The sequence below is a fragment of the Trachurus japonicus genome, chromosome 16, assembly GCF_045865225.1.
Source record: "Trachurus japonicus isolate A0001 chromosome 16, Traja_1.0".
NCBI lineage: Eukaryota > Metazoa > Chordata > Actinopteri > Carangiformes > Carangidae > Trachurus > Trachurus japonicus.
The window spans coordinates 7,347,537-7,375,261 of NC_140922.1; the positions used below are offsets into that span (position 1 = coordinate 7,347,537).

General features: G+C 45.0%; 1 protein-coding gene across 1 annotated transcript in view; it reads left to right on the plus strand.

Annotated features, from left to right (window-relative positions):
* mtmr11 (myotubularin related protein 11) overlaps positions 1-27,725 on the plus strand; it is a 42,629-nt gene that overhangs the window by 10,897 nt on the left and 4,007 nt on the right. Inside the window, exons 3-16 of the mRNA XM_085803632.1 lie at positions 8,527-8,663; positions 8,857-8,926; positions 9,276-9,415; positions 9,823-9,907; positions 12,258-12,405; positions 12,737-12,824; positions 13,420-13,508; positions 14,346-14,473; positions 15,568-15,646; positions 16,658-16,728; positions 18,765-18,937; positions 19,158-19,328; positions 19,461-19,679; positions 24,167-24,484. Of these exons, the coding sequence (XP_085659758.1) occupies positions 8,527-8,663; positions 8,857-8,926; positions 9,276-9,415; positions 9,823-9,907; positions 12,258-12,405; positions 12,737-12,824; positions 13,420-13,508; positions 14,346-14,473; positions 15,568-15,646; positions 16,658-16,728; positions 18,765-18,937; positions 19,158-19,328; positions 19,461-19,679; positions 24,167-24,484 (1,916 nt within the window). The remainder of the gene's footprint in view (positions 1-8,526; positions 8,664-8,856; positions 8,927-9,275; positions 9,416-9,822; positions 9,908-12,257; positions 12,406-12,736; positions 12,825-13,419; positions 13,509-14,345; positions 14,474-15,567; positions 15,647-16,657; positions 16,729-18,764; positions 18,938-19,157; positions 19,329-19,460; positions 19,680-24,166; positions 24,485-27,725) is intronic.

Here is a 27,725-nt window from a genome sequence, read left to right on the forward strand (position 1 = left end):
AAATATGTTCAACCCCTGCTGCAGAGAGCTTTTAGCCAGCTAGGCTTACCAGAGATCAACCCTATTAACCCCAGTGGTAATCCTCTGCATAGTACAGGGCCACAGCAAAGCACTGGTCTTCCACTGTAGGTTATTTCCCTGGTCCGGCCTGCTCCTTTTCTTTCATCAGCAACACCCTGCAGGAGATTTTCATGAGAATGCTGCATAAGCAGTCAGAGCGCTGTGACAGAGTAACGTGTGTTTTTAGAGTCGGTTTAAGATGAAATTCTGTTTCTCATTCTCATATCTACGGAAGCCGAGAACGGCCAGGTCCGTATAAATTTTTTTTATTACCGTTTTCTCGTGATAACGACTTATTATTTCGTTATCTCGAGATAACAAAGTCCGTTTTCTCGTGATAACGAATTAATTTATTTCGTTATCTCGAGATAACAAAGACCGTTTTCTCGTGATAACGAAATAATCATAGAATGTGTCGTTGACATGGTTGCCATGGTTGCCAGCAACAGGAGGATACTGTTCAGCTCGAGCATGGGGCAGTTAACTTTTCTACTCTAGCCTACTCACTGGTGTGATTATTGTCCACACCAGCTGTCAACAATAACTTACCAGTAAGTTACACTTAACGTTAGTTTGTATAACGTCACTGTGCCGGCCGGTGGTCCCATCTATCCTGTTTCAGCTAAGCTAACGTTAGCTACTGGCTGCTGCTGCTGCTGTCAGAAATCACAACCTTATCTCGAACCATCAGACACCTGTTGCCTGCGACCACTGACATGTAGGCTAATGTTCATTTGGCAAGACAGCAGTATTCATGAGCTTTATCTGAGCAGCAACTAGCTAACATTACCTTAGCTGAAGCTGCCATAACGTAGTCTACTCTCATGTGTTTATGCTAACCTGTAGCCCCTTAAATAAACCCAGCTAAGTAAACAAACTAACGTTAAGTGTAACTTACCGGTACTTCATTGTTGACAGCTCCTCAGAGCAGACTAACGTTAGTGGCAGCTCTTGAAGGCTGAAATCAGGATGATGTGATCACATTAATCAGCTCACTGATTTGAGTTCTACACATGGTTTTGGGCAATTATCCCATGAAAAACATCTCTTCTGTTACGTTAGATCTGTAGATGTGTAGTGTTTCCAACAGACTCGCTTTAGTAGCCTCCTGCTACGAACATACAGCGGCTAACCAGCTGCTACCATGGATGTATTATATAAACCGTCTTTGATTATATTAACCCCGTAAACAGAAGCGATTGCACCGGGGAAACATGTTGCTAGGCAACCATGTCAACGACACATTCTATGATTATTTCGTTATCACGAGAAAACGGTCTTTGTTATCTCGAGATAACGAAATAAATTAATTCGTTATCACGTGAAAACGGACTTTGTTATCTCGAGATAACGAAATAATAAGTCGTTATCACGAGAAAACGATAATAAAAAATATATTATGGACGTGGCCGTTCTCGGCTTCCGTACATATCCTATTTTCATCTTTTTTTAAAAATTATTTTTCCATGCTTTTTTGCCTTTTATTAGATAGGACAGTGGAGATATGACAGGAAACGAGGAGAGAAAATTGGGGGAACAGACGCGCAGTAAATGTACGTCCCAGAAGGGGTTTGATTCCTGCACGCGAGCCAGAGGCCTTATGGGACGTTCTCTCTGACCACTCACCCACCAGAGCACCCCCACTTTCATCTTCTTATAATGAGTCTCTCTTTTGATCATTTCAGTTATTTAATTGTTCTCAGTCTTGTTGTTTAATTGAGCTGTATTTTTTACATTTTTGTATTTTGTTGTTTTGATACACATTGGGCCCCTGTGGGCTTCCACTGACCTCTCTCACATACACATATTTTCATCTGTGTGTGTACAGTACATACTCTTTACAAACACACACACACTTCCTTCCTTATTTCACTCACTTAGCCAGCCTAATTTCTTTTCCAGCTGTGCGTTTTCATCAAATACTTTCCAAGCTCTGCTGCTCCGTGACAAACACTCACAGAGATCCTATTCTTAGCTGTTAGCATTTCACTGTGAAAATGTTGACTGTCAGTACTGGACATTTTTTCCCTTTTACTGGCTTTTGACTCCAACAACACCTTACAGTTCTCTCAGCCCGGCCTGTCCTCTCTTTCTCCTCTCTCTCCACCTTCATTCCAGACAGATTGGAAACACAGCTGTGCATGAGAACCTGTTTTATATTAAGACAGATGTGTAATGGCAGAACGCTCCTCGTGCTTTTTCAGAATCCTTCTTGTCTTTTTCCGTCGAGAGCTAAATTAGCTCCTCTCTGTGAGCTGAAACGACTTACTGTCAGTCTGTGTTTTGAGCATGTTTTCAAAAACACAACCCTCTGGCTCTGTGCACGGTCTGCATTTAACAGAGGAGACAATTTGTGACAACAAGTTCACTTTCAGACACAAAGGATTCACCAGTCAGAGTGAAAGGGCTCACATTGCACCAGTGTACTCTCCCTCTCAAACAAACACACATTGTTCAAAAGGATGGGTCCTTTGTAAACCCAGTGTAAAAACAGAATTTTCCAATAACACTATTATTATAAGATGGTGTTGTGTGATCGGAAAGGGCCTTAATCATCACATTCTGGATGAGATTTTGCTGAGCAGCTGAGGAAAACCACGTGGATGACCGAGTCAGAAATATGTCTGAAGTCGTCCCCCTCTGTCAGTAGTTAACAGACAGCGCTCAGCATCCACCGTCTTCTCATGTGACACCAGGACACAGGACCGCAGAAACCGAGCCGGCCCGCGGGGGGGCAGACAGGTCAGGACAGCTCCAGCAGCCATAGGTAGATCATGTACCTTTTCAATGCTATGAGTGGGGGATGGGGTATACTGTCCAATCACACACAATGCCCGGAGGCCAGGACCCCCCCCCCCCAGACTAAAGTTCTTCACAATCCCCTTTCTCCTCAGTCTTATGTTACTGCAGGATTTAAAAGCTGTCAATCAGGCGTGTGGCTCGTTGATTGATGGACAAGACACTGGTACGTTGATATACACTTGGATGTTGATCTCGATATTTAAAAAGGTTTGAAGGTTTGACTTTTAAGTGCTAGACACAAGTTTTTTGGGAGGATTTACTGAAAACCTCTGATAATATACAGTTGTCTATATGGCAGAGGAACTCTACGAAGACCGGTTTAGCAAAAAGAAAGTTGGTTAAATAAGTTTGAAACTGTTGTCACAGTTTGTGGTTGTTGCAACATATAGAAGCTGATTGTTCTGACATTTTTATATTGTGTCAGCATTTTTTTTGTCATCTGTACAGAAATATACTCATCAGCTGCACGTCAGTCAATATCACTACCTCTGTGCTTTCCTAGACTTCCCCAGCTCTTCCTCCCTCTGGAGGGCTGAGGAGGGCAGAAACCTTTGGCTCAGCACGCATTCTAGCTGAAAATGAGGAACAAATGTGGCTGAAAACAAATAAAAAGAGAGGCTGAGAGCATGTGGTTCAGATGTCTCTCAGCTGTATTTTCTCAGGCTGATCCTTTCAGGTCGCTCTCTCCTCATGTCCAACTCAGTGACCACAACATCAACAAAGGCAGCTGAAACATTAAAGGAGTAACTCACATTTAAACTGAATGTGGAAACAAAATGCTATATATACATACTGTATGTATAGCACTTCTTGAAACAACATCTCAGTGTTTGAGTTGAACACTTTGCATTATTTGAAATGGGGCTGGTCCACAATGTTTATTCTGCATGTTAGGCCTTACTATTCAAATACAGATAAGAAATGTCAGTGTAATAAAAGCATGGAACTCACATTTCTCTTTAAGTGGCAAAGGGGGCAGAGCAGGTGGTGGTTCGATTCCCTGCTCCTCCAGTCCACATGTTGAAGTGTCCTTGGGCGAGATACTGACTCCACTTAAGATATCAAGCACACTATGAATGTGTGTGTGAATGGGTGTGTAAATGCTCTTTGAGTGGTCCAGAGGCTAGAGAAATGCTATATAAGTCAATTTACCATTCAAGGCACAGCATTAAGGAAGGTGGTTTCACCTCTTGTCCTTGAACTGGTCAAAACCCAACTCCAGCCCAGCATTTAATGTTGGCCAGCTGGCTGCCCTATGATTTTGTCAGCAGCTGATGTAACTGTCTCATTGCTCTTCATGGTTGTTGCTACTGTTTGTTTATATATTATATACTGCCTCCGCTCTCCGGCCACGGCTGTCACCAGCGGGCAGGAATTATGTTTTCAGGTCGTCTGTCAGACTGTGTCCCACTTTGGTGATGATGATATCTCAGGAACAAATTTGGTAGTCACTTGGATTTGAGAGGGAATGGATTCGATTTTGGTGGTTAAAGGTCAAGGGGTCAAAATCACTGCAACCTCACATCCATCTCATTTTCATGAACTCAATATATCAGACACATCTGGGTGGGATTTCATTATATCTGACATGCCCAGCATCCATTTGGACTTATAAATGAAGTGACAAGTATTTGTTTTCAGCATGAGTATGCAAAAAGCACCGAACCAAATAGCACTAAACTTAATGTAAAATATGACATAGTGTGGCTTTAAAGGTGCTTGAGGCAAGATCGAGGAATAAAACTCAGTAGCGATACAACGGCCGTAGCGGCCGTCAGGGTTACTGCAGCCATATCAGCCAAGCTGGTGCGGGAGCGCGCATCAACTCTCCACAGCAGTGCAGCTGATGCTGTGACAGTGACACTGTGGCTGAATTGGAAACGGCATAATGTTACTATACCAGTGTTTTCCATTAATCAGCCGCCACAGTTTGGTTTGGGTCCGCCGCAGCAGTCTCTCACAGAAAAAAAGAACAGCTTTCACTATCTCTCATCTCTGCCAGTCAGCCCCTCTACCTGCTGTCTCACGACACAGACACAGACACACATACACACGCACGCACGCACGCACACACGTAGGCTACACACCTGGCTGTTAATAAACAGTAAATGCGCCGTGCCGCGCTCATTGTACAGTGCTCAATTTACCGCGACACCGGGAGGTTGACCGCCCGGGCATCAGGTCAGCACCGGCCGCCACCGGCGCCTCTGTGAGCCGCTGCTGCCGCTCGGCTGCTCTAGTGGCTCTGCTCTCCTCCAAACACGTCGGAGAATTTCCTTACAGGCGTAAGGGGTAAACTGACCGCGGATGAATCAATCGACTCATTGTAAAACTATTTATTTATTTATTGAAGTAGCCTAAATATGGTGATTTTTGTACGTACAGAGCCCCAAGGCTGCGCTGCTCACACACACCTGAAGCTTCACTTTTCATTCAAATGAACTAATCCGACTACCACAGTGCCACTGTTAGATTTCATCCAGCATTTATCTCCTAAAAACAATTCAACCAGCCGGCAGAAAACCTCTAAAAACCGGCCGATGAGCTCAGCTCCCCGGCTGCAGCCTCTGTGACGAGCCGCTGCTGCTGCGTGTGTGGCTCTGCACTCCTCCGAAAAATGTCGGAGCAAATCTAGTACTACAGACGTTATTTGGATAAACTGACAACAGACTGGGAATCTAAACCGTCACTTTCTCGCATGAAAAAATATTAAAATGTAAGAAAGTGACGTTATTTCTCTACTCGCTGCTCACATGACTGTTCAGGCTGCAAGACATCCGCCGACCGCTGGGCGCAAGCGGAGGAAAGCCGAAGCTGTCGAGGACGCGCATGCAGCGTCATTTGACGTCACATCCGCGGACAGCGCGGGAAATTCGGACCCAGAATTGCAGCGCATTATGCAGCACACAGCCTGTTCAAGGCAACGGAGAGATACGCGAGTGGGCTCATTCTTTTTGGTTTTTAACGCTTCATCGCCCATTAGCAGTAAAAAACTTAAAACGCATGTGAATTTCTTGCCTCATGAACCTTTAATCTGTGTTGGAGGAAATAAAGGTGTAATACTGTATTCACACAGCATGTTGTCACTCTATCTGTGGTTCTCCAGGAAGAACATCAAAGATTCGATTTGATTAGAGGACAGTTGTCTGACAGCTGACCCTGGATCGGCGGGGGTACTCACCTGTACAGATTTCTCATGTTACCAAAGTCAAGTGCGAGCAGGACTGCAGGCCTCTCTCTGCTCCCTGTCTTCCTCTTCCTCTCTCCTTCGCCTCTCAAATTCACAGGCTGCAGGATTGTTTTCGGCTCTGTTGCACCCTGGGAAGACTGTACGGAGGCATGCAAGGCCACAGATTATCCTCTGAAAGACAAGCTCTCAACAAGGGTTCACTTGTGTTCACGGGCCCAAGGATTTTAAATCTCTGTAGCTCCATCATGTGTGGTTAGCTTTACTCCACAAGTCCAGCCTATGGTTTTCATGCATGGTTTTGGAGGCTAAGGAATATAGGCGTAATAATAGAGCACACCCAAAGATTTCAGCTCCTCTTGTGTAATTAGAAAATTATGGTGTTTCTTTCACAGCATAAACAAATGTTTGATGTGTCAAATGGCTGTTTCCTGTTTGTGTGTTGGTTGGTATCCCCTAAAACATTCATGAAGCTAAGCGCGTTCTGCAGAGAACCGGGCACAGTGGGCTTTACTTTCGTTTTCAATTTAAGGTCCATGCTAGTTCCTTCCACATGTGCAGTGGAGGAATTTTCAGTTTCCTCTGTCTGTTTTTTTCAGTCTCCAGGGAGCAGAAGTCTTTCCCCGTCTTTTTTTTTTTACGGTCTTTTGAATGAAACGAAAACATTTGCCTTGCCATGTGTCTGGCCAAACCATCCTCTTGTCATGGACAAAAAGGCCATTTTCTCCACGTCTACTCTACTCCCGGACTCTGTTGCCATGGAAACCAACAGTCTAGCTGGCGAAGGCTTTGTATTGCGGTGCTGCTGTCTCACTGCTCTGTGTGTGTGTGTGTGTGTGTGTGTGTCTCTTGGTGAATTAGTTTTCCTTTGTGTTGTTCTTTGAGAGTGTTAATGTACATCTGTGTGTGTGTTTTGGATGAGCCTCTGGGTGAAGAGGTTTGTTTTTAAAGCTCTGTCCTGGAATGTCAGATGCTTCTTCAGCTTCCTTCCCTGTTAGTCAAAGATGAGAGCTCATCACTCTCAACAGCATCTCTAGATTATAAATAAAGTCCTGCACACATACAGCACATAGTTCAGCAAGACAAATATTATTAAAGCTGCAAAAAGAGTTCCTCCCTGGTATGGGCTCCTGTTTTTCTGAAACTGAAAGATTGAAGGTTTCATTCTGCGTTGTCTGCTGTTGCACATTAAATGACGCTCTATCAAAACCCTTACTGCACCTGCATTTTACTTATTTATTTTATTAGGACAATGCACATGAATCAACATACAGTATCAGTGAAAAGCATCAATATAAACATGCCGCAGTTGCTAAATTCCATCCGTTGTCCTTAGGCAGGTATCATAAAAAAACATACAGACATTACACCGTGACAATTGGATAAAACATGTAGAAATCTTAAACAAAAAACAAGTCGTGCCTGTTTCACATCAAGGTTAAAAGTCCTGTGCTGTTTTTTATGTATTACTGCACTACTGTATGTTGTGGCTAGTGACATGTTGATGTTTTTGATGCTGTCTTTTGTCTATCTTCTTATGTTATTATGTTATGATGCCTGCTGCAAATTCAATTTTCCTCGGGACATAAATAAAAATAAAACTGAACTGAACTTGTCACAGTTTCACCTGGTTGCTATCCAAGTCCAAGATTTTGTACTTACCAATAATTTTACAATAATGGTAATATATAGCCTACGTTTTTTGTCAAACGTTTTCAAAAGCACATTATTACATTTCTCCTAAATTATCCACTGAGTTTTGAAGACCATGGATGATTTATTTCTTGAACACACATTGAAGGCAAGGCAAGGCAAGGCAATTTTATTTGTATAGCCCGTTTTTACAAACAGTTTGTCTCAAAGGGCTTTACATGGCATCATAACAACATCCTCTGTCCTTAGACCCTCACATCCACTGAGGAAAAACTCCATGGAAAACCCTTTTAACAGGGAAAAATCGGAGAAACCTCAGAGTGAGCAACAGAGGAGGGATCCCAGCTGAAGCTGTGTTTAATATAATTTGGAAATTTACCTTGATATTCAGCTGCACAAAAAAAATGCAGTTTGAATGTACTTGTGTACATTAATTATTTGTGACTATTTACAAACCAAACAGGTGTTATGTAATTCAGAGGAAGGTTATTGTCATCCATAAGGTTGTCCCTTTACTGCTTGCAGCAACAAGCAGCTACATTAGGACTCAGCCTTTTGTTTAAAGGTGTTTGTTACACCCACTCCCTGCAGTCTACTCTTGGTGAACTTCCATGCCTGTTGTTTCTCCGTCTATACACTTCCTGCTGTTTACCCTTATCAAACGCCCCCTCCCATACACACTTTCAGTTATGCAATCTCACGCAGATGAGAGGTCAAACCATTCACAATCAAACGTGCTCAAAAATAAAAACCCCTTTCCTGACATACGTATGCTGTCCATAAACTCCATCCTGTAACCTCTGTGCCACTTCTCTTCTCTCTAGGCGAGTGTGTACTTCAAAGAGCTGTTATGGTGAGGAAGAAGCTGACTGCCAGGGAAGGAAGAGGCTGGCTCTCTGGGACCCTCTTCTGCACTCACTTCAGAGTGGCCTTCGTTCCCCAGGACAGTCCTAAACCTGATGTAAGTACCGGAAATGCTCATTTTCTCATTGTGTAATTGCCCCATGTGATGTTAAGAGATGACATTGTAAAATATACTTACCGGTAATACATTTTATATAATATAAAAACTTGTAGAGAGAGAGAGATGCTTGTAATGTGTTCATATTCATAACTGAATATTGCTGTTTCTAATAATAATGTTCCTGCTGCAGGACAATGCCGACCCGGTGCTGTTAGGAGATCATGATGTGGCTTTGGCATCTATAGAGAAGGTTGTAGTTGGTAAGTCAAACCCCCCTGCCTGTGGTTTTACTCGGTTTTACAATAAGAATATTTTATTTATTTTATTTATTTATATTAGGCTATATATGGCACTCCCTGTTTGCATTTAGTCACAGAGCTGTGTACAGTTTAAAACCGTCTGCTGTGATACTGTTTATCTTCAGCTCCTAAGGGACAAGATAAATAGTGCAGCTTTGGGAATGTGCATGTACAGTAAGGCTTATCTCAGTGGAGCCACACACTATAGATTTAACCTAAGAACTGTAGGTATGTATGTAAGCTAATACTATAGAACTCTCTGGATCTGTTTAATGTTTGATAAGTACCTCTCTCCCCTGTGTTGTTGCAGTCGGCCCCAACAGGACTAAGCTGGTGACCCCCAACTCCTCCTTGAAGTTCACTCCAGAGGAGCTGGTGCTTTACTGTAGGGACATGAGAGTCATCTGCTTCCTGTTTGACCGCCTCACTCCTGACGCACAGGTTATAGAGGTGTGTTTCTAGCATCTACTGATTATACTATACATCAGAACTCCCCTTGTATAGATGTGTTTTATTTTGTTATATGCAGTTTTAGACTTTCTACTTTTTAATATAGTATTTTTTTTATTTTTTATTCTGATATGCATTTTGGTGTACGATATATTATGCCTTGCTACAAACATTTTACTACTAGTGATGTATGTGCTTGGGTCAGTGAATATTTTCATGCAGGTTCCTTTGTGTGTGTGTTGGCTCAGATCCAAGGCTCTGGTTACTGTCATACTGTACATTAGCCATGTCAGAGTCTGAAGACTTCTGCCTGGAGAAGCTGATGTGATGCGGCAGGTCCCTCGGCCGCCGTTGAAAGCTGATGACCTTTGTCATGTTGATTGGCTCACTGTGGTTTCCCTCCTCAGATCACTTACACCATCGCCAAGACCTACCAGCCTCTCAAACCAGGGTCCGTTTTATCTTTCCAGAACGCTGCCCTCGGGAGTGTAGGTGAGTGCATTAATGTATGCCGTGTAATCTATACAAGCACCCATTCCCTGCCTGGTACTGATACAACACCTTGTCAGTCTGTCTATAATGCTTAAAGGGGTAGTTTTGGCAAATTGGCCCATTGCCATAATCCCTATAGTTTTAGGAGTAGGTTCGTTACCTTTAATTGTCTGTGCAAGCTATTTTTAGAATGGCGGAGCAGAGCCGCAAGCTGCTCAGAGCTACGCTACGGAGGCTAATGGGATTTCTTGGTTTCCCTCATCAAACTCATCAAATACACAATCCAACAACTCCATCTCGAAATGTTCTGTTATTATCTCATAGCGTGGTGAATGTGCAGGTCACAACTTGTCCACCAGAGCGTTGTGGAGTTGTTGGATTGTGTATTTGATGAGTTTGATGAGGGAAACCAAGAAATCCCATGAGCCTCCGTAGCGTAGCTCTGAGCAGCTCACGGCTCTGCTCCGCTGTTCTAAAAGCAGCTTGCACCGACAATTAAAGGTAACAAACCTACTCCTAAAACTACAGGGATTATGGCAATGGGCCAATTTGCCAAAATGTTGAGCTATCCCTTTAAAGTATACACACTGGACTTGATATACAAACCAATGTCATGTGTGTATGTGTGTGTGTGGACAGTTACACAACTTGGTCCTAAACCCAAAAACTACACTGTAGAGTGACTGGGTAAATTAATTTTTATTGTGGGTACTGTTGCTTTGTGTGTGTCTGTTTGGACTTCAGTGACATGAAAATAATGGAGAGTCGATGGCTCCAAGTACCTGTCACTGAATCTGTCAATCCTTCAGTTTTTTCTGTACCTGATTTTTCTCTGTGATGAATATTCAGAGAGATAACAGCTCAGTGGAAGTGAGAAGCAAATGGCCACATGATTCAGAAACGCAGTGTGAGTGTGTTGGCTCCCTGGCTGCTTGAAGCATATCAGAGTTTTCTACTGGTGTGACTCCTGCAAGTCTGCTCTCACTTTGGTTTTTCACTCCGGAGACAGAATGTACTTGAACTTTGTTTCATCTATTTTTGTTTCTGTTTATTTCTACCTTCTGCTGCTCTTCTTCTTCTTCTTCTTCTTCTCCTGTCTTCAATAACGGAGTGAATATTAAACAGGAAAGCTCACAGTTTCTGTCCAGACTATAATGACAATATAAAGCTCACATCCCCTCTGCTCGGCAAACATTCTCTCCTCTGTAATGACGCAACGAAAGAATTCTGTCTTTGAAACCGTGGCCAGATGTGAGCAAATCTCTCAGTGGTTTGGAAGACTGTGGCTCACTGTGGGTTTCTAGAGCTGATCTTGACAGTGATTGAAAAGCTCAGTTTGGGAAAGATTAAGCCTACGTAATTAAATGTAATGTTGTGTCTTTGGTGGTTCAGAACCAACTCTGTTTCAGCAAATAGGACACACTGTATCTCCTTACATAAAAAACAACAGTTTTGCTCAGTTGCAAATGAGCCACTGGCTGTTTGCTTCAACCTATATAAGGAAATATGAGCCCATCTGCACAATACATTATGCTATGTTAAAGCTACGCTAGGCTGACCAGGCTCTTGATGACTGTCAGCTGTTGGATAAATAATGCAAGCCCCCCTCTGAAACAAGTCATTAGATGACCTACACTTCAACTCTGGCCCAGGGGGTCAAGTGTGTCCAGTGTGTGGTCAGTGTTCTGCATTATGTTTGACTTCAAGTGTGACGACATCACTGCACCACTGTGTTGTGTCACTGTTAGGTATTAACATATACTATATACTACATTTAGTGCCACAAAGGCACACTTTCCTAGATGTACTTGAAATGATTCAGATTGTATTTGCATGTTGTTTTTTTCCTTCTTGATCTCTCACTAAATTTAGATCAGTGGAAAAGGAAGCAGGGGCTCAGGCTTTCAGCTGTGCTGCCTGCTGGCTAGCCAGTTTCAGATATGCATTCAGTTTCCATGTTCCCATGCTGCTAGATACATCTACCCTACGATTAATGCTGCTAATTATCTCCTTAATGAGTGAATTAAATGTTTGGTTCAGTGAAAATATCATAAAAGAGGGAAAAATCGCTATTATAGTCTCACAAAGTCAAGGCAACAGTTCTTGTCTTTGAGGGGGCAACTAAACTGTCTGAAACCCAAATAGGTTCAGTCCCCAATGATATAAATTTTAGATAAAAACAAGTGGCATACCTTTAACATTAGATTATCTTTATTACTCACTCTTGTTATGTTGTTAGGATATAAAGTTATTACATATAGTATAACAAATAATCCAATATCATACACATAGTAGCTCAAGTGTTTCAGCATCAAAATAATATTTGCACGCACACTCTGTCCTCCCCCAGAAATGAAGCAGTTTCTAAGCAACCGTCGCCGAGATACCCACATGAACTGGTTTGAGTCTGTCTTAGACTGGGAGCAAGAGCTGGAGAGGTGCGGGGCCAGTGGCTGGAGAGTGAGCTCGGTGAACGACCGCTTCGAGATGTCCACCAGGTAAATTCACACCCTGCTTGAATAGAAACCAAATCTACAGTGTTATAAACACACATCTTTGTTTTTATTTGTTTCTCAAATTAAACCTTTAAATGTGTTATATTGTGGTATCAGTTTTACTGAATGTTATTTCCTCAGTGTTGCATTTTAACTGAAGTAATGTGTCAAATCATCCACCACAAACCACACACTGCAGGGACGTGTGAATACACCTCTCAAGAAGAAAGCAAGCAAAGCCAAGGACGAACCTCGCACATCTTATATGGCTACTATCACACTACTGTTTTATATCCTGTCAATTAAACTGAGCACTCTCTCTGCTTGCTGTCAGTCTGCCAAGGTTCATCGTGGTTCCACAGAAGGTTTTGGACACTGAGCTGAAGAAAAGCTTCGCTCACTTCAATGAGGGACGCATCCCTGTGAGTGCACTCAGTACTGACAAATTTATTCAACCTGCCACCTTGTATAAATTCATGTGTTAACATGTCAGTAATATTCTAAGAATCGTAACCTGTATTTAAAATATCCTGTGAATTTCTAACAAAACATTTTGAATCAGGGTTTCTACATGTTCTTTATCAGTCGAACAGGTCTGGACTTGAAACAGTGTCAGTGCAAATATTTGGTTCATGTAAAATATCACAAAAACCAAAGATGGAAGGCACACAAAGGAAACATAACAAAGGTGCATTAGCGAGTACTCAGGAGGATTTTCTGGGGAAGATTTTCTAGGTCACAACAGACCAGCTGCCAAAGAATGAAGCAAGTTTGTGCCTAAAAGTTTGACTCTTTGTTTAATGCTTTAGAAAGGAGGCGTTTGCATTCAAAACTAAATGATAGGACAAAAAGTGAATGTCTCAGGTGCTCATCACATATTCCCCTGTTATTAACATTCCTATGACACAAATTATAAGCCAAACACAGATGCAGGGAGAGCCTTTAGGGAATTTCAACAATATGGAATGTGTTGTTAAAGAGGCTGACAGTGACTGTGTTTTGTGTTTTGTGTTGCAGCGCTGGTGTTGGCGACACCCCCGCGGCAGTGATCTACTGCGAATGGCCAGCTTCCAGAACAACATTTATCATGAGAAAGATGACATCAGGTGGGCGTGTTTGATGTTCTTAAAATGGATTTTAATGTGTGTATCCCTGTCAGTGTACGCATTAACAGTTGACCACCAATCCCTCACTGCAGGGTGTGACTATCACAGGGCAAAGCTTGAGTTATGGTAATCCACCAGAGGTAGAGGACCATCACAGTGTGAAAGAACAATGAGTGAGTGGTCTGTTGATGGGTAGTTGTCAGGTTTCACAGGCCAGCACACTTGTCTTTGTTCAGGTGATGACATCAATTCACATTTCAGGGTATTGAGGTTCAATCAAACCCTTTATATTTTAGTTTAAATTTCATCATAGCAAAGCTGCCTCACTCAGCTTTAATTGTAGCTTGTTCATGCCACCAGCCACTGAAAGAAAAGAAATTTGGGTTCACTCTTACAGAAAGAAAATACTGACACTGTGATGAATGTGTGAAGTGTTGCAAAAGATAACATCAGTATACACGGCAACGGAACCAGGTTTATTTGAATCATTCTGAGAAGAGAAACGATACATGGTGATGTGTGTGACAGGAAACCAAAGTGCTCACTGAAATTTACAAAGGCTTGAACTAGAAAAGACTTGCACACAAATACATATCTGATGTAAGTGGCTACTTTGTTCTACTGAATGAAGCAACATTTAAACACAGTATTTTTGCTGAGTATTGCACTGTGTACTGAGGAATCCACTCATTTTACATCAAACTATTACCGTCTTTGGAGATGATACCCTCCTCTAACAAACATATGGCTGTGAAACTATACCATGCAGCTCAATAGAAAGGTAATCCAGATGCATGACGTGGCGGTGTGTTGACAGCAGGCTGTTGTGTTGTGTAGAAACCTGGAGATGGTCCTGTTTGGTTGCCAGTCCTCCCTGTGTGTAGTGGTGGAGCTGGGCGAGGAGCTGCCGTCACCTGCTGACGTCCAGCTGGCACACAGCCGCCTGCGCGCCCTCTGTCTGGGAGGTGGGTGCCACACAAACCCACACACAATCCACTCACAACATCCTAACAAACACGTAACACAACACAAAAACTAGAGAGCGTTTGATATATTTAATGAATGGTTATTGTCTTTCTTCAAAATGTCTTAATGCTATTAGAGAGTGTATAATTACACAACTTTTTTTAAACAGTTGTTTACGGTCTTCTTCACACTTGTAGAGTTGTAGCAAAACAGTTTTTTGTGGGATAGACTTTATTGTTGTTTTTGTCGTGATGGCGCACACAGCACATTCCATGGTTGGGTAAGAACAGAAGTGACAAAACCCATGATGATCTACAACTACTGGCCCTGGGACTGAAATGCTGACCCATCTCTCCCAAACACACACACACACACACACACACACACACACACACACACACACACACACACACACACACACAGACTCTCACTCTCTCTTGCACATAAACAATGTGTAAAGGTCACCGATTATCACGGTTCACACATTAGTCAGCTCAGTGTTTTGTCTTTTGTTGGTGAGAGCTTCACGGCTCAGAGGATTGTCCTGTAAAAACAGCCACTCAGATGCAGGGTGGCAGTGAGCTTTGAGTCGTCACAGCAACTAGATAGAAAACGAAAAGAGACTGTGGAGATTGTTTTAATAACTAATCTCCCAGGGATTATATGGATTTTACACTTAGGGCCCCACTCAAGATATGTATTGATTTACAGGGGGGAGGGGGCTGTCTTTGGCTCTAATCTTGTGTGATTGTAAACATTTAACACTACACTTTCACTAACAAGGGGACTGCAGTATCAAATATTTTCAATGTACTGATTATAATAGAAATCAGTCACAATCAGTGGTCAATTTAGAGGTCACAGTATGAACAGAGAAGCCCTGCTCTGTGTCTGCACGTCTGCAGCTACACCTTATTGAAAGATTTATTTAGAATTTTCTACAACTCATATCATTGTTGTGTCTGTAGTCCTGAACCAGTTCTTACCATCAGGTCATCTGGTGTCTGTGTCATCTGAAACCCTTGAAGGCGTCCGTGCACTTGTGAGAATAATGTCTGAATATGATCTGTCTGATTCCTGTTGCGGCTTGTAGATATCTCCACATCTGTGTCGGTGCCTGATGACAAATGGTTATCTACCCTGGAAAGCACCCACTGGCTAGACTACACGAGGTAACTGCTGATGATCGTGATTATTGGCTAGCCTGGCAAACCATGTCTCACTGTGAACCGACTGATGGAGAACTGGCCCTAAATTCCTTGAAAATGTCTAGATAATTCAAAAACCACACAACCTTAAAAGGTTTTAAAGGGATAGTTCAACATTTTTGGCAAATTGGCCCATTGCCATAATCCCTATAGTCATAGCAGTAGGTTCGTTACCTTTTTAGAACGGCGGACCAGAGCTGTGAGCTGCTCAGAACTACACTACGGAGTTATTTTTTTTATTTTTGGGGGCATTTATGCCTTTATGGATAGTACAGTTAAGACAGACAGGAAATGGGGAGGCAGAGAGAGGGGGAATGACATGCAGTAAATGGCGCCCGACGCGGGACTCGAACCAGGGCCGACTGCAGCGAGGACTGTGCCTCTATACACGCTACAGAGTTATTTTTGAGGCAAATGCAGAGACTGCTTGCCAAAAAACTGTCCCTGACTGGAAGACGCATCAGCGGTTTTGCATGAATTTACCTCTGAAACAACTCTGTCTCATAACGTTCAGTTATTATCTCATAGCGTGGTGAATGTGCAAGTCACAACTTGTCCACGAGTTGTTGGAGGGAAACCAAGAAATCCCATTAGCCTCCGTAGTGTAGCTCTGAGCAGCTCTGCTCCACCGTTCTAAAAATATCTTGCACCGACAATTAAAGGTAACAAACCTACTCCTAAAACTATAGGGATTATGGCAATGGGCCAATTTGCCAAAATGTTGAACTATCCCTTTAAAATATTACATTTGCAATTTAAATGAAGCATCTATATTCATCACTATTTTTTACCTCTGGTTTTCATTGTAGAATCGTAAGTATCTCTGCTCTTAATGTCCATAAAGCAGTGTATTCATATGGGTTCCTGTATGGATTTATGCAGTATGTTGTCGTGTAGTCGTTAGTCTGTAACACACATTGTTGTCAGATTCAGGTGATCCCATTCCATCTTACCAACCTGCTGCTCTGTCTCCAGGTCCTGTTTAAGGAAAGCCTCAGAGGTAGCCTGCTTGCTCCGCGGCGGTCACCTGACTGTGGCGCTGCAAGGTGAGTCATGTGACCCCAGACCCCGGCTCGTATTATTCAATCCATTCATTATTCACAGCGCATCCCTCTCATTAATCCCACATTAGGGCTTGCCCTGAAGGAGCTTCATATATACTAAGAACAAGCACACGCCACTGAACCTACATGCACACTGTCTGTAGCGCTCCGTACAACCTGCTTTTAAAAACACAGTCACATCAGCAATACTGCTGAGCCGTGAGAAACAAGCTAGACTTCATAAATGAATTATGACTGTAATTAAATATTTTATGTGTATATATACAGTATATAATATACTGTATATATGTATATAAAATGTGGCCTCTCTGGTGAGGGAGGAACAGAGCCCAACTCATCTCTCTACAGCCCTGGCTCTGCAAACTAAACTTAGGCATAGGGACTGCGTTCATTTTTTTTGGAGATACCCTGGACTAGAGGTGCTGGGTGCATGATGGGATGTTCACAGACCCCCATGATTACTGATGCTGTTTTGAAGGGGTCTATTGGAATGAGAAGGTCACCTCTGTGCAGCTATGTGTTGCAAAGAGGAGGATGCCGACTGTTGTCTGTGTGCAGCAGAGGTGTCAACTGATCACCACCTGATAGTAAGCTGGATCAGGTGGCAGGGAGTGCTGCTGGACAAAGCAGGTAAACCCAAACATGCAGCGAGGGTGACCTCAGAGTGTCTGACTGACTGGGGCCTGCACACAATGCCTTCAACTTTCTCCTCCAGGTGTTCCTGCCAACTAATGAGCCTGTGTTGTTGTTATTGCTGCTCCTGACAGGAACGTTTAGCTTTTTGTTATCTGTCCAGGCTGCACCGATAGAAGTGTCTGACAGTGAAAGGGGGAAAAAAACAGGATAATAACAGATAAAATGTTGCTGTTTCCAGGCTGTTAGAGACTTTTAATCATCTGGCCTTGCTGCTTATTTTACATTCATGAGCAGCCAGAGAGTCAGATCCAACACTGCACCCAGACAATGGCTGTGTTCAGCCCAGGATGTTTACCAGTTTGGCTGCTGTTATTTTACTTTCTCAGCCACTCTGCAGCTGTACGTGACTAACACGAGACGGGACCTTATTCGTCTGCCTGGCTGAGAGCCTCATACATCAGTCTGGCTCCAAGTCCCTTTGTTGCTGCAGATCTGCCATCGGCTGGATCAGCAATAAATGTCCCACTGCAGAAATGAGTCACTGCACTAGACACCAAGAAAAACTCTCTGTGCCTTTGACTCCTGCATCAGCATCCACATTTGTTGTCCTACTCTCTCTGTAAAAGATAAAAGGAAATTAAAAATGATTATTAATAGAAATAAGAGCAAATGCTGTAAATAATTGTAACTTAACGTTTGCGTGTCCTTAAATTAAAAACCATTTGAAATAAATTCACATGTCTGCACAGTTACAAAACACAGTGATGACGGCCCCACTGCACTGCACGCTCCCTGCAAAATGTTAACATGATCGTCATGTACATTACAAAGCACATACATAATGACAATAACAACAGTAGTGCCCTGTATGTAACACATGCAACTTCACATCAACAAAATATTCAGAATTATATAACATAAATGCACTTTGTCAACATTTGTATAGTTCACATCTAAATAAACCGGCAACACTTTATAATAAGTACACACTATTAAGCATTAGTTAAGCATTAATAAATACTGAATTCTTCATTAATAGCACATGAATACTCATCAGTATGTAGTTTATAAATACAGTTAGTGCCTATCAATGATGAGTAAAACATTTTTAACTGTGTTTATAAACTACATACTAATGAGTATTTATCATGTGTTACAAATGATAAATTTAGTATTTCATGCTTAACAAAGCTTAACAGTGCGTACTTATTATAAAGTGTTACCAATCAACCTGAAGTTAATGGTAAATAAAACCAGGTCAATCAGACACTGAGCCATGTCTCCATCTGCCTTGCTGTGAAATGTCTAAATGTGTCAGATAAAGGAACAATGCAGGGTTAACAAGGCTTCACACTGTTGCTCTCTCTTGTTTTCCGTCACAGAGGCGGAGGACAGGGACATGAGCTGCGTGGTGTCCAGCCTCGTCCAGGTGATGTGTGACCCCCACTGTCGGACACAGCATGGCTTCCAGAGCCTGGTGCAGAAGGAGTGGGTGATGGCCGGCCACCGTTTCTACAGCCGCATCAACTATCACCGCGACAACGACAAAGAGGAGGTGAGTGGTCACGTTCGATGCTGAAATCACAGTGTCCTTCATTTTCTGTCCACTCTCCTCCTTCTTTTGGTCACTCTCTCTTCACTCCTCCCCTCTCTGTCATCCTTCCTTTTTTTCTTTCCACCTTCTACTGCACTTGTTTCCCCTCTCTTTTTCATCCAATCCTCATCCATCTTACCTCTAACTCTTTGTTTGTTTCCTCCTCCTCTCCCCCCTGCAGGCTCCAGTCTTCCTGCTCTTCTTAGACTGTGTCTGGCAGCTGTGGTCCCAGTATCCGTCTCGCTTCCAGCTGACAGAGGACTTCCTGTTGGCCCTGCACGACAGCATCCACCTGCCACTCTTCTCCAGCTTCCTGGCCAACTGCCAGAGAGAGAGATGCAAACGCTCCCAGGTACTGGACACCTGAGAGGGGCTTTGGCATCTTCCCACTCCTAACGGACATGCAGCGTTATAGGTTCCCCTAGTCAAATGCATAAAAAAAAAGAAAGAAAATAGATTAACGAAAACTTTCTTCTTAACCCAGAACCTGGGGCAGTCCTACACGCCCGTCAACGGCTGGAGAGACGTGCTTCATCCAGATTCTTCTTCAGATCCGTCCGACCCTCCTCTGCCTCCGGTGTGGGACTGGGCCCTGCAGTACAGCAAACACCGACAAGACCGCTTCACCCAACCTGTCCCTCCGACCCCTCCCCTGCAACCGCTGCTCAACGGCAACCTCAACACCAACCCAGACACACACAGGGTAGGACTGCCAACTGCTTTACATGATGCAACACACCCTCTAGTGGCCATGCTGGGGAGCTCTCTAGTTGGGATGTTGAGTTTTGTGCATAGATAGGTAACAGTTTACATGATTTCTGTGGCCCCACACTACATTGCATAAGCAGTTTTTACTGCTGAATAAGTAAGAGAATAAAGTTTGTAACCTGAAGGAGGTGACCTATATGAATGAATGATTGAATTTATTTATTTATTTAAGTGTCATGCACCAGTTAAGGTGTCCAAGACACATTTCATATTTAGACAACAAACAAAATCATCAGAGTACAAACAAAACAAAAACCACATGAAATTCACATAAATAATTCACCTTTTCTTAGTGTCCAGGCACTTTTTAGGAAAGTAGCTATAGTAAAGACTTATTTTCTGAAAAACCATTCCAACTTTACCTCATCATCAGCCCAAAACAACTCAGATACCAGAGTGGAATTGTTACAGATGTTATTACTGCAAAGTTGTTTCATCTACTAACATTTTTCAGTGTCCTGTGAATTGTCAGCAGACAACTTCCCCCTCCAGTGGTAGACATGCAGTAACACATGCGTCTGATTCAAAGTGACTCCCTGGTTGTGTCCAAAATCATTCACTCACTCAACTCCCTACTCACTATACAGGGAATTCTATATAGAGGACTATATAGAGAGCTCATGTAAAATAATAAAACACTTTTGGACACTACTCGCAAAGTGGCGTATTCACCATATAGTAAGTGAGTAGTCAGTGATTTCAGGCACAGCTCCTGTCATTTAGATCCTGATCACGTCAATAATCTTCTCTGGTGAGAGAAGTGTACATTTATTTAATAAGCAAGTAATATAGAGAGTAATTATTTTTGAATAAAAACACCTGTATATACCTCACACTCCCACTGTAGGAGCCATTCTGGGCTTTTATTTTGGTATATTTTTGTGTCTTATTTTGTAACTTCCGCCCACACAGGAAGTGAGGTGGGGCATATGTCACGGGGGGCTTATTTAGACCGAGCTAGCGATCGGCAGGTGTTGCTGATTGGAAGCAAACAATTCTTTGACCGTGACATGCTGTGCTGTGACATGAAGACCTGTTCCACTGGTTTGTACAAATAAATCCCTGTTCTATGGTAAACTTTGTAGTGGCAGTTGGGTTTAATAGCACCATGCACGCGTCAACTATAAGCTAACTCATACTTGCCAACACTCCCGATTTACGCGGGAGACTCCCGACTTTTAACCCTATTTCCCGCGATGCTCCCGGTTAGTAATTTCTCCCGCTAATCTCCCGATTTTACAGTGAAGGAAACAAGTGAGATTGTGGGGGATAATTGTTGCCGTATCTGGCAACCCTGGCCTGCCTGCACGTATGAGGCCAGCCGGTGACATGTCACTGACTGGAGTCATGATACCAGTAGCGTTGATACTGCGGTTGCCTGCCGCTGTCGACGTCGGCACGAGCGGACCCGCTGGTCCGAGCGGATGCGGCGGCGCACATTCGTTTTTTTTTTTTTTCGTAGGCCCTACTCCCCCTCCGTGCATGTCCGCGATGCACCGCTCCACAGACGTGTCCCCCCGCACAGCAGAGGAAACGGGCCCTTGAATGGCTGATCCAGACCCCTAGATTTAAAATACGAGTTCAGTTTTTGCCCACCAGCCACTGCCCCCCACCAGACCAGCTCTGAGTTCATGTTAAAGCAGATATCAGTGGAATGTTTTTGTTAATATAAGTCCTAAATAGTCCTATTTTCCGTCAGCAATCAGTTACATGAAGTATTTCAGCCTAAACACGAGTCTCTCCGTCACTCTGCTCTGCTGTAACCCGAGGAGAAAATTTTCCTTGTGGGATACAAGTGTTATCCAATGAGGGGAGAGAACGGCATGAAGGGCTGTGTGTGCAGCCAAGGGATGCGCGTGAATGTGGTGACGTAGCACGAGGACCAATTGATGCCTGACAAGGGCGGGGGCTGCTAACTCATGGTGCGTTCAAGGAAACTCGTACTTTGTGTTTTTCCTTCCTGTGAAGTCATACCAGTTCGATCTGGTACGAGTTCACGGGTCGGAAGTTACGAGTGGCCGTTATAGGGAACTTTCACAGACAACAGGACGGTAAAAACACGAGCTACGGGTTACCTGGAACGCTACCAAGTCGTAGTTGTGACTTGAAGCTGTAACTTACGGTTTCAAAAGCCTGCCTTGAACACAGCATTAGCCGAAACGGCCGTGCCGATGATATCTGCTTTAAGTGTCACTCCAGCCATTCTTGCCTTCAGTCAGTAGCTACTACCTAAATGTGCTTCTTTTTTTTTTTTTTTTTTTTAGTCTGTTCCCTTTATGTTCTCAGAGTACACTAGAATGCTTCATTTATGTGTTAAAAATTACATTTTTTTGTGGGGGGGAATGCCCCCAGACCCCCCAACAGGGGTCTAGTGACTCAACTTTTTCAACCCTTCTGACTTTACTGACAGATTCTATGCATCTTCAGGTAGGCTTACTGGACAGGGCCACCTTTGGTCAGCCTTATGGTTTTCATTTCAACAATTACAACTGCTTTTTTTCCCATTGTCCTGATTGGTAAACAGAATCATTTATTGAATAGGCTATCAAAGAAACAGTTTCAGAACAAGTTTCCTTCAGGTTTAAAATACAAGGCAAGAAATGATGGCAATTTATAGCCACACCTGGCGAATGAACCCTGATACACTGATGAAAAAAAATCTCCCTATTTTTCACAACCCAATGTTGGCAAGTATGAGCTAACTACATCAGCAACAGTGAGTGACTCTCTTTTATGGTCCGAGGAAAAGAAGTCACTACATTAAGTCAAAGAATTCGCTTCATTTGTGGACTGAGAAAAGCATGGCCGTTCATGCCGAGTGGAGTGGGTTTGAGCCACGCCACCTTGCTGCCGTCTCCGGGGCCATTGGGGCTGTTGCCACAGCGGAGCTGTCCGAACTGCTGGCCCTCACCAAAGCCATAGGGGCTGCGGTGGGGCGAGGGGAGCGGCTGCTGAGCTGTGGGTCGCCGACGGCGCGGAGCGCTTGGTGTGGAGGTGCTGCGGAGCGGAGCTGCGGGTCATCACCAGTGCGGATCGGAGCCATAGGGGCTGCGGGTTGTCATCGGGGTGGAGCGGCTGGAGCTACGCGGCGGAAACAGCGGCTGCGGCACGGAGCGATTGGCGCTGTGGGTCGACAACGGAGCAGCGGCGGCGGAGCGGCTGGAGCTGCGGGCACCGTGACCATTGGGGTCGCGGGCCGTCATTGGAGCTGCCAGCTGTTACCGTGGCTATTGGGGCTGCGGTCAGCGGAGCTGCCGGCCGTCACCATTGGGGCCGCGGGTCGTGGCTATTGGGGCCATGGGTCGTCAGCGGAGCTGCCCGCCGTTGCCGTGGCTATTGGGGCCACGGGTTGTTGTCGGAGCCGTGGGGGCTACCTGCCAGCCATCACCGTGGCCATTGGAGCTGTGGGAGGCCAACTGCCACTACAAGTACTATATGAAACATGAACTTGATTGTTTTTGATTTGTGTAAATGATGGCTCCTCATATGTATATTTTGTAAATTGTTTTGTCTACCGCCAGAAAGCAATTTAGGGGCCGGTGTAGGAGCCATTCTGGGCTTTTATTTTGGTATATTTTTGTGTCTTATTTTGTAACTTCCGCCCACACAGGAAGTGAGGTGGGGCATATGTCACGGGGGGCTTATTTAAACCGAGCTAGCGATCGGCAGGTGTTGCTGATTGGAAGCAAACAATTCTTTGACCGTGACATACTGTGCTGTGACATGAAGACCTGTTCCACTGGTTTGTACAAATAAATCCCTGTTCTATGGTAAACTTTGTAGTGGCAGTTGGGTTTACTAGCACCATGCACGCGTCAACTATAAGCTAACTAGGCTACATCAGCAACAGTGAGTGACTCTCTTTTATGGTCCGAGGAAAAGAAGTCACTACACCCACAGTTTACATAAGCCTTTTTTGGCTTCCACCTCCCCTGCACAATGTTTAGTTTCACTATTTTCATTGTTTTTGCCTAGACTATATAATGTGAAAATAAAATCAAGCGTAGCGTTAGTGCTATTTAAACTGCTCTAACCCGACGTCACCTCCCTAGCTGCTGCTGCTTCCTCTGCCGGCTTCTTTGCAACCTACCTCCACCCCAGCTCCTCCTGTCATTGTATTCATGTTGGTTGCTCTGCTCTGTCTGGGTTTTCTTTGCTGCTGCGCTCCCTGCTTATGCCGTTCATGATGGCTCGTGAAGGGCAGGGAGGTGCTCTTCCTGCCTCAGGCTTTCCACGCAAGCATGTGGAAGAGCAGGGGGTCCCAGAACAGTACCATACCGCCAAATAAAACTTGTGCAAGTGATTAAATATTATTTTGACATAGTGGTCCTGACAGAAATAAACTAAACCTGTGTTTTGAGTGAAATCATTGACTAATTGTATCTTTCTCTGTCCCTCCTCTCTGTCTGGTCTGTCCACCAGCTGGCTGACAGCATCCCTGGCTCAGTGTTCCTCCTCTCTCGAGGCTCCTTCTCCTGTCCTGCCAACCTGCTTCCCTGGCGCAGCGGCAGCTCGGGGGTTTACAAGAAGAGCCACCGGAGGGCGCCGTCCTCCGAGAACGTGCCAGGCCTGGAGAGGCTACTGAAAGCCTGGTCCCTGACCGAGGTACCTCAGGGCCTCACTTCCACCTCCGGACCTCAAGGACCACTGGACCCCTACGAGCCCTTACTGCCCCTCCTGATGGGGCCCTGCATGGGCCTGTGGAGGGAGTGCTACCTCCGGGGGGCTCTCCATGCACAGGTAATTGTTTCATGTTAGTGATCCAGAAGGACTTTCCAACTTTTCATATTTTATTGATTATTTTCTTCTGACTGAACTTGTTTGAACTTGTTACCACGTCTTCACCACACGCCGTTACATGTGATGAAGGGCTGCCTGCAAACAACTATTACTTTGTTTTAAAGTCACAAGCCAGGAATGTCTGGAGTCACAGGTTTAAATGATGAGGCCGGCATCATGTTGCCTTTTAATATTAACAAAATGTCTGGGAAGGAACTAAAACCGGTCCAGTTTATATGCAACAAGAACAAACATCAGAGAACTGTACCTTTTAAGACAGTAACATATTCCATATTTGAAACCCCACAACTTTGAATATTGAAAGAAATTTGGTCTCCAACCAAGATTCAAAACTTGGTTGGTTGGGTAGAATGTTTTAGCCTATAGAAAAACCAGAAAGTGCATATCAAGGGATTGACTGTTGACAGTGATATAAGATTTTATTTAATAAAATGATGTCATCATTATATTTACAAATATCGGGTAAATGCTTAAAGCTACTGAAAGATGAAAAGGATGTGGTTTAGAGGGTTATGGTTACACATACAGACGTGGACATTATTGTTGGTACCCTTCTGTTAAAGTTAAAGAAAGAAAAACCTTGTTTGTCACTGAAATCACTTGAAACTGACAAAAGTAAAGGACCTAAGGGTATTCTCCCAGAAGCTTTGTGGACAGATGAGACAAAACTGAGGCTTTTTAGAAAGTCACATCAGCTCATTGTACATGGATGCAAAAATGAAGCATACACAGAAAAGGACACTGTACCTACTGTGAAACATGGATCAGGCTCAGTTCTGTTCTGGGGCTGCTTTGCTGCAGCTGAACCAGGGTGTCTTGAATTTTGCAGGTTACAATGAAATCTCAAGACTATCAAGGCATCTGGAGAGAAATGTGCTGCCCACCCAGTGTCAGAAAGCCCGGTCTAGGTCACAGGTCAGGGGTCCTCCAACAGGGTAGACCCAAAACAATTATTTATTTTTTATTTATTTAGAGGACAGTGCACATTAATGGACATTTCTGTAAATGTGCCTGTGTTAACCAAAGGCTAATTTACAACTATAGTCCTCTGGCATGATGTTAAAAAGACCTGAGGCCGTAAAGATTCACAAAACAAGGACACAAAGATCAAAATGCATAAAACAAGGGCATAAGATCCATCCATCCATCCATCCATTGTCCACCGCTTATCCGAGTCCGGGTCGCGGGGGCAGCAGTCGGAGCAGGGATCCCCAGACTTCCCTCTCCCCGGACACTTCCTCCAGCTCTTCCGGGGGGACCCCAAGGCGTTCCCAGGCCAGCCGAGTGACGTAGTCACCCCAGCGTGTCCTGGGTCTTCCTCGGGGCCTCCTCCCGGTGGGACATGCCCGGAACACCTCACGAGGGAGGCGTCCAGGGGGCATCCTATACAGGTGCCCGAGCCACCTCAGCTGACTCCTCTCGATGTGGAGGAGCAGCGGCTCTACTCCCGGGTGACAGATCTCCTCACCCTATCTCTAAGGGAGCGCCCCGCCACCCTGCGGAGGAAACTCATTTCGGCCGCTTGTATCCGGGATCCTGTCCTTTCGGTCATGACCCAGAGTTCATGACCATAGGTGAGGGTGGGAACGTAGATTGACCGGTAAATCGAGAGCTTTGCCTTTCGGCTCAGCTCCTTCTTCACCACGACGGACCGATACAATGACCGCATTACTGCGGCCGCCGCACCGATCCGCCTGTCAATCTCACGCTCCGTTCTCCCCTCACTCGTGAACAAGACCCCAAGATACTTAAACTCCTCCACCTGAGGCAGGAACTCTCCCCCGACCTGGAGGGTGCAAGCCACCTTTTTCCGGTCGAGAACCATGGCCTCGGACTTAGAGGTGCTGATTCTCATCCCAGCTGCTTCACACTCGGCTGCAAACCGCCCCAGTGCATGCTGAAGGTCCTGGCTCGAGGGAGCCAACAAGACCACATCATCCGCAAAAAGCAGAGATGAAATCAAGTGGCTCCCGAACCGTACCCCCTCCGGCACTTGGCTGCGCCTAGAAATTCTGTCCATAAAAATAATGAACAGAACCGGTGACAAAGGGCAGCCCTGCCGGAGTCCAACACGCACCGGGAACAGGTCTGACTTACTGCCGGCCATGCGAACCAAGCTCCTGCTCCGGTCGTACAGGGACCGTACAGCCCTCAGCAGAGGGCCTCCGATCCCATACTCTCGGAGCACCTCCCACAGGATGCCACGTGGGACACGGTCGAAAGCCTTCTCCAGATCCACAAAACACATGTGGACTGGTTGGGCAAACTCCCATGCACCCTCGAGCACCCTGCGGAGGGTGTAGAGCTGGTCCAGCATTCCACGGCCAGGGCGAAAACCGCATTGTTCCTCCTGAATCCGAGGTTCGACTATCGGCCGCATTCTCCTCTCCAGCACCCTGGAGTGATCCCCCGGTAGTTGGAACACACCCTCCGGTCCCCCTTTGTGAAGAGAGGGACCACCACCCCGGTCTGCCAGTCCAGAGGCACTGTCCCCGACTGCTGCAGAGGCGTGTCAGCCACGACAGCCCCGCAACATCCAGAGACTTGAGGTACTCAGGGCGGATCTCATCCACCCTCGGTGCCTTGCCACTGAGGAGCTTCCGGACTACCTCAGTGACTTCAGCTTGGGTGATGAATGAATCGACCTCTGAGTCCTCAGCCTCTGCTTCCTCGATGGAAGGAGTGTCAGTGGGATTGAGGAGATCCTCGAAGTATTCCTTCCACCGCCCGACGATATCCCCAGACGAGGTCAACAGCTCCCCTCCTCCACTGTAAACAGTGTTGGCGGAGCACTGCTTCCCCTTCCTGAGGCGCCGGATGGTTTGCCAGAATTTCCTCGAGGCCGACCGGTAGTCCTCCTCCATGGCCTCCCCGAACTTTTCCCAGACCCGAGTTTTTGCTTCTGCGACCGCCCGGGCTGCCGTCCGCTTGGCCTGCCGGTACCCGTCAGCTGCCTCGGGGGTCCCCCGAGCTAGCCAGGCTCGGTAGGACTCCTTCTTCAGCTTGACGGCATCCCTTACTTCCGGTGTCCACCACCGGGTTCGGGGATTGCCGCCGCGACAGGCGCCGGAGACCTTACGGCCGCAGCTCCAGATGGCCGCGTCAACAATGGAAGTGGAGAACATGGTCCATTCGGACTCAATGTCTCCGGCCTCCCTCGGAATCTGGTCAAAGCTCTCCC